This window comes from Sprattus sprattus (genome assembly GCF_963457725.1).
Source record: "Sprattus sprattus genome assembly, chromosome: 11".
Taxonomy (NCBI): Eukaryota; Metazoa; Chordata; class Actinopteri; order Clupeiformes; family Clupeidae; genus Sprattus; species Sprattus sprattus.
This window is the reverse complement of record NC_137909.1, coordinates 26,787,078-26,794,577: the sequence shown is the minus strand read 5'-3', so window position 1 is coordinate 26,794,577 and position 7,500 is coordinate 26,787,078. Positions and strand designations below refer to the sequence as shown.

General features: G+C 50.0%; 1 protein-coding gene across 1 annotated transcript in view; it reads left to right on the top strand.

The window, feature by feature from the left end:
• hcn4l (hyperpolarization activated cyclic nucleotide-gated potassium channel 4l) overlaps positions 1 to 7,147 on the top strand; it is a gene marked incomplete at both ends in the record, with an annotated part of 34,846 nt that extends 27,699 nt beyond the window's left edge. The window contains 2 exons of the mRNA XM_080847554.1: positions 463 to 627; positions 5,475 to 7,147. Coding sequence (XP_080703680.1) covers positions 463 to 627; positions 5,475 to 7,147 — 1,838 coding nt within the window. The remainder of the gene's footprint in view (positions 1 to 462; positions 628 to 5,474) is intronic.
• Between the last annotated feature and the right edge of the window lie 353 nt (positions 7,148 to 7,500).

Genomic DNA, 7,500 nt, shown 5'->3' with positions numbered 1-7,500 from the left:
GAAAACATCTGTGATAATTGAGTGAGATGACCCTGCAGAAAGTGTGCAGGAATAGCTGAGGTACTGTGACGAAATTTGTTAGGATTTATGCTTTGGAGGAAGAATATTGTAGGTCAACCCACGTTAGAACTGCACACCCTTGTCTAATGTCTGCCAATGTAAAACTAGTTTAAAATTCCACTGGGAGAGATCTGACCAGGCTTACACTGTCACACGAGAGATTGAGCCACGCTATCACTGTCACACGAGAGCCCTAGTGGTGATGGGAGTAGAATTCCTCTCTCTAGTGTTTATCAGGTGCATGACGGATCTCAGCAGCAGTCCCCTCTCCTGCCCAGTGTACTGCCCTGTCAGGAGTAGTGGTGTGTAGCCTGGTGGTGTATGTGTGTGTGTGTGTGTGTGTGTTTGTGTGTGTGTGCTGTCGTTATCTCGAGTGTGACCCACTGCTTGCTTGCCCTGCAGAGATCTGCCTGCTGACTCGAGGCAGGAGGACGGCGAGTGTCCGGGCTGAGACCTACTGCCGCCTCTACTCGCTGTCTGTCGACCACTTTAACGAGGTGCTGGAGGAGTACCCCATGATGAGAAGGGCCTTTGAAACCGTAGCCCTGGATCGCCTGGACCGGATAGGTGAGTACTCATTACTGCTTATAGCATCTCTCATAGGGTCAGTACTGCTTTTAACATCCCCAATAGAGTCAGTACTGCCTACCTTATAACGTCTCTAAAAGGGTCAGTACTGCCTCCCTTATAAAGTCTCTAAAAGGGTCAGTACTGCTTATAACGTCTGTAATATGGTCAGTACTGCTTATACCGTCTCTCATAGGGTCAGTACGGCTTATAACATCTCTAAAAGAGTCAGTACTGCTTATACCATCTCTAATAGGGTCATTACTGCTTATAGCATCTCTAATAGGGTCAGTACTGCTTTTAACATCTGTAATAGAGTCAGTACTGCCTACCTTATAACGTCTCTAAAAGGGTCAGTACTGCCTCCCTTATAAAGTCTCTAAAAGGGTCAGTACTGCTTATACCGTCTGTAATATGGTCAGTACTGCTTATACCGTCTCTCATAGGGTCAGTACTGCTTATAACATCTCTAAAAGAGTCAGTACTGCGTATACCATCTCTAATAGGGTCATTACTGCTTAAAGCATCTCTAATACGGTCATTACTGCTTATAACATCTCTAATAGGGTTATTACTACCTATAGCATCTCTAATAGGGTCAGCACTGCTTTTAACATCTCTAATAGAGTCAGCACTGCCTACCTTATAACGTCTCTAAAAGGGTCAGTACTGTCTCCCTTATAAAGTCTCTAATAGGGTCAGTACTGCTTATAATATCTCTAATAGGGTCAGTACTGCTTATACCGTCTCTAAAAGGGTCAGTACTGCCCCCTTATAAAGTCTCTAATAGGGTCAGTACTGCTCATAAAGTCTCTAATAGGGTCAGTACTGCTTATAACGTCTCGAATAGGGCCTGGGCCCTACCTACTTCTTAACGTCAAAACATTTGAATTCATCGTAGCCACATGTGACACATGCTGCTTCTTTTTGTCAGAGTATGGGAACAGACTATAAGAGGAGAGAACGGATTTTATCCATTTCTTTATGGATGTCAGCCAATCAGTTTGTTCTACTTCTGTAAGACAAGCGCAATGTAGGCCCAGCTTGGCCGTATCACATTTCGCTGCTGTTGAACAATAAACGATTTCAAAGATTCCTATCGTAGTACCCATTGCTTTATAACAGTTTGGTCTGGCTGGAGGGTTTTACTTTAGTGAAAAATGGGGTAGGTAGCAGGGCAGCATTTAAATGCTCTAATGGTAAAATTATCCTCCAGTGGTGTCACCTTACTGACCCCCTAACTGGTTTTAGTCTCACAAAACGATAAATGGTCATTAGCGCCTAACCATTAAAAACCACGGTGTGCCACCGATTGCAGCATGGTCGTTTAATTGTGGCCCGAAATGTGCCTCACCATCCATGGTTGAAATACTAGCTCTGATTTATAGAGATGGGCGAGTCTGAATCAAAACCGTGGGCCTGGATCGGTTGAAATGGTAGCTCTAATAGACAGAGATAGGTGAGTCCATGGTTGAAATGGCGGCTCTGGTAGACAGAAATAGGTGAGTCCATGGTTGAAATGGTAGCTCTAATCGATAGAGATAGGTGAGTCCATGGTTGAAATGGTGGCTCTGATAGACAGAAATAGGTGAGTCCATGGTTGAAATGGTAGCTCTAATAGAGATAGGTGAGTCCATGGTTGAAATGGTAGCTCTAATAGAGATAGGTGAGTCCATGGTTGAAATGGTAGCTCTAATAGAGATAGGTGAGTCCCTGGTTGAAATGGTGGCTCTGATAGACAGAGATAGGTGAGTCTGAATCAAAACCTTAACCTGAAGGTCAGGCAAGGCTGCCCTGGTGCTCTGTGCTCTCGTGATGGGGTGTAAGAGAGGAGGTGTGTGTGTGCGTGTGTTTGTGTGTGTGTGCTTGTGTGTGTGTGTGTGTGTGTGTGTGTGTGTGTGTGTGTGTGTGTGTGTGTGTGTGTGTGCGCGCGCTTGTGAGATGGGCTAGTGGGGTTTTCAACATGCTGTGTGTGTGTGTTTGTGTGAGGGAGAGTGTTGACTAGTGGGTGTAGGACACACAGCGTGTGTGTGTGTGTGTGTGGTGTAAGAGAGAGAGATGGAGTGCTAGGCTGGTGGGGTTTACGACACACAGTGTATGTGTGTGTGTTAATGTGTGTGTGTGTGTGTGTGTGTGTGTTAATGTGAGAGGGAGACTGCTGTGGAGGAGAGGGCCAGAACACACATAAGGAGTGTGTTTGTGTGTCACGACTAACTCAAAGATAGAAATATGAGTCACAACCAAACAGACGGATGGAAGTTCACACGGCTGTGTCAGGACAAGGGCATGTCTGATGCGGCCACCCAGAAGCTGAATAATGGAAGTTCTCATGGCTGTGTCAGGACAAGGGCATGTCTGATGTGGCCACCCCAGGAGCTGAATAATTAATGTGGCAATAGCAGCCAATTTGCGCCATTTCAGAAATATTAACAAAATCAGAAAATTCAAAGAACATTTGTTCATTCTACAGTGAGGAGGTGCATTGACCCATATGGGTTTGTAACCTCCTCTTTTATGGACTGCTTAAGAATAGGATTATGCCCTGCAGCATGTGCTCTGACTGGTACTGTTGCATGGATTTAACAAACCCACGTTTTGGCCATTTACTGCCACCTGCTGGGGTTTCCTGTCCTTCTCGCTCCTGCCATTTGGATTTTTCCTCGAGTACCCTACATCCTCGATACGCCGCCTGCACTCTGCCCATCCAGACGAGGTTTCATTCCCACACGGTGGGAGCCGATGCTCTCTGAGCTGTTGGCCGAAGCAAGACAGCTTTCTTCACTGTGTTAGTTCCACCAAGAGATAAGGCTCCCCCTTTAAACTCACTGTGTTCGTTCCACCAAGAGATAAGGCTCCCCTTTAAACTCAAGTTCCACTAAGAGATGAGTTCCCCTTTAAACTCACTGTGTTAGTTCCACTAAGAGATGAGTTCCCCTTTAAACTCACTGTGTTAGTTCCACTAAGAGATGAGTTCCCCTTTAAACTCACTGTGTTAGTTCCACCAAGAGATGAGTTCCCCTTTAAACTCACTGTGTTAGTTCCACCAAGAGATGAGGCTCCCCTTTAAACTCACTGTGTTCGTTCCACCAAGAGATAAGGCTCCCCCTTTAAACTCACTGTGTTAGTTCCACTAAGAGATGAGTTCCCCTTTAAACTCACTGTGTTAGTTCCACTAAAAGATGAGTTCCCCTTTAAACTCACTGTGTTAGTTCCACCAAGAGATGAGTTCCCCTTTAAACTCACTGTGTTAGTTCCACTAAGAGATGAGTTCCCCTTTAAACTCACTGTGTTAGTTCCACCAAGAGATGAGTTCCCCTTTAAACTCACTGTGTTCGTTCCACCAAGAGATAAGGCTCCCCTTTAAACTCACTGTGTTAGTTCCACCAAGAGATGAGTTCCCCTTTAAACTCACTGTGTTAGTTCCACTAAGAGATGAGTTCCCCTTTAAACTCACTGTGTTAGTTCCACCAAGAGATGAGTTCCCCTTTAAACTCACTGTGTTAGTTCCACCAAGAGATGAGGCTCCCCTTTAAACTCACTGTGTTAGTTCCACCAAGAGATGAGTTCCCCTTTAAATTCACTGTGTTAGTTCCACTAAGAGATGAGGCTCCCCTTTAAACTCACTGTGTTCGTTCCACCAAGAGATAAGGCTCCCCTTTAAACTCACTGTGTTAGTTCCACCAAGAGATGAGGCTCCCCCTTTAAACTCACTGTGTTCGTTCCACCAAGAGATAAGGCTCCCCTTTAAACTCACTGTGTTAGTTCCACTAAGAGATGAGTTCCCCTTTAAACTCACTGTGTTAGTTCCACCAAGAGATGAGTTCCCCTTTAAACTCACTGTGTTAGTTCCACTAAAAGATGAGTTCCCCTTTAAACTCACTGTGTTAGTTCCACCAAGAGATGAGTTCCCCTTTAAATTCACTGTGTTAGTTCCACCAAGAGATGAGGCTCCCCTTTAAACTCACTGTGTTAGTTCCACCAAGAGATGAGTGCCCCTTTAAACTCACTGTGTTAGTTCCACTAAGAGATGAGTTCCCCTTTAAACTCACTGTGTTAGTTCCACCAAGAGATGAGTGCCCCTTTAAACTCACTGTGTTCATTCCACCAAGAGATAAGGCTCCCCTTTAAACTCACTGTGTTAGTTCCACTAAGAGATGAGTTCCCCTTTAAACTCACTGTGTTAGTTCCACTAAGAGATGAGGCTCCCCTTTAAACTCACTGTGTTAGTTCCACAAAGAGATGAGTGCCCCTTTAAACTCATTGTGTTAGTTCCACTAAGAGATGAGGCTCCCCTTTAACCTCTTTAAAAGTCCTTCGGCTTACTCCACGGGCAGTAGCAGCAGCATTGGCCGAACAGAATCGATGGACTGGCACCATTCAGAAAAAGATGTACAGAGGCCTACCATCAGCCTGGCATCAGTGAATGGGTCACTCTGAAACAGCCATCTTGGTTTGGTATGTAGTATGGTGCAGGCCACGCCAGCCCAGCCCAGGCACTTCAGACTGTGCTGCAGTGTACATGTAAGATGATTTAGTCTAAGGTAATGTGCTGTAGTGTACGTGTAAGGAGATGGTGTGTACGTGTAAGGTGATGTGGTCTATGTGTAGTGTACGTGTAAGATGATTTAGTCTAGGGTAATGTGCTGTAGTGTACCTGTAAGGAGATGTAGTGTATGTGTCCCCTAGTGCTGTAGTGTATGTGTAATGTGCTGTAGTGTATGTGGTAGATGATGTACTGTACATGTAAGAGGATGAAGTGTGTGTGGTAGAGGATGTAGTGTATGTGTAAGGGGATGTAGTGTAAGGTAATGTGATGATGACTGACATGAGTTCCCTTTGCCTTGTAGGAAAGAAGAGCTCTGTACTGCAGCACAAAGTCCAGTGCGATCTGAACTCAGGGGTGCTGAACTATCAGGAGAACGAGATCATCCAGCAGATCGTGCAGCACGACCGGGACATGGCTCACTGCGCCCACCTCGTCCCCACCAACACCGGCAGCCTCCACGGCCGGGACCCCGCACACACATCATCCGTCATCTGGGCCCCCCTCATCCAGGCTCCGCTGCAGGCTGCCGCAGCGACCACGTCGGTGGCCATCGCCCTCACCCGCCACCCCCACCTCCCCCACACCATCTTCCGCCCGCCCGCGGCCCCCCTGGGCTCACTCAAGGGGCACCCCGGCCGGGCTAGGCAGTTTCCGTCCGGGGCGTCGTCGCTGGCTGCAGCGGCCCCGGGCCCGTCTCAGTTCTCCTCGGGGGTGGAGACGCCCATACTGGATTCGCTCAGGGCCAAGCGTGCCTCCTCAGCATCCCTCTTCTCTGGATCCCAGTCCCCCCCCTCCCGCTCCTCCCTGTCTTCCGCCACCACCGCCACCACCACCTGCACCACCACTACGGTCACCTTACCGATGCGGTCCCTGGGGGCTGCCGCCGCATCGTTTCCCCAGAGGCAGCCGTCCCCCGTCTGCGTGTCCACCAGCTCCAGCTCTGCCCAGCTGCACTCCCCCCCCCCGCCGCACATGGCCCCCAGCCTGCCCCTCTCTCAGGAGTCCTTCTCCACCGTGCCGCTACCAGGCTTCTTCCAGCAGGGGGCGCCAGCAGCCGCCGCAGCCGCAGGGAGGGGCCCGTTTGCTGCTGCGGGCTCCAGCCTCGCCCCGTTAATCGCCAGCTCCATCAACCCCATCCTGAGCCAGCTGCAGGCCTCCCAGGCCAAGACGGCTCTGGCCAGGCCCAGCGAGGAGCTCATCCGGCTGGGCAGGACCTCCAGCAACCAGCCCTTTGCCCTCTATTCCACCTCTAGGTCCCCCACCGTGCCCCGGAACCTTCTGGAGCAGCCGGTGTCCCTGTCTCCCCTGTCCAGCACCCCTGCACGGCAGGCTGGGCATCAGGTGGTGGTTACGCCGGTCCCAATGCCCGAGTCCTCGGCGCTCGCCTCTTTGGCTCAGTACGGCTCCCGGACCGCTTCACCCTCGGATATGTCGCCCGTGCCCAGCCCCCTGCCGCAGAGCCCCCTACTGGAGAAGCGCTGGAAGTACAGCCCTTGCCCCAGCCCTGGTCCCGGTCAGGCCTCCTGTGCCTCCGGCTCCCCGGCCTCCCCGGGCTTGCTTACCGCCACACACACCGTCTTTCCCCTGCTGACGCCGAGCCCGCGGAGGGAGGTGGCCGAGTGTGTGGTGGACCTTTCCCTTCAGGACCCTGTGAGCACCATCACCGCCTCGCACCCCCCGCCGCGGCTCAAGGAGGGGTCAGAGGTGACGGTGTTGGTGTCACCAGAGACGTGCTCTCCGCACACGGAGCTAAAGACGTGTTTCTCTGCACGCACCTCCCCCTCGCTCGGGAGCAAACCCTTCTGCACCATACCGGGTCCCGTCACCCCGTCCAGACAGACTTCTCCTGCGTCATTAAGCCCCAGACTCTTGCAGGGGGGGTCACCGACACCCACAGCCCCCCCTCGGGACGGCTCGGCCCCGGGGACGCCGGGGGGGGGCCCATCTCACCCCAAACTGCCCTCAAATTTGTGAGGTGACTCACTGGAACTGGCTTTGACTATTTTTCCCCGTCATTCAGCAGCACCATGACAACAGTTACCATGTAACCACACAGAAATACTCTGCTCTCTTCCACACAGGCAGTCACAGACGATCACCGTCATTCAACACAAAACACACATCGGCATTTGGCCTTCATGACATCATCTCCATTCACTTCCATCTTTTCTAAACCAAAACTATTGAAAGTTTTTGTTTTGTTTCAGCCAAATATATTTAATATCAACAAGGAAAGCTCTCAAATAATAAGAAAAGAAATCTAATAATCTCTGGCTGTGTCTCTGAGACTACATCCTTACCTTCGACCTTCGTCTTCCCAGCTTTTC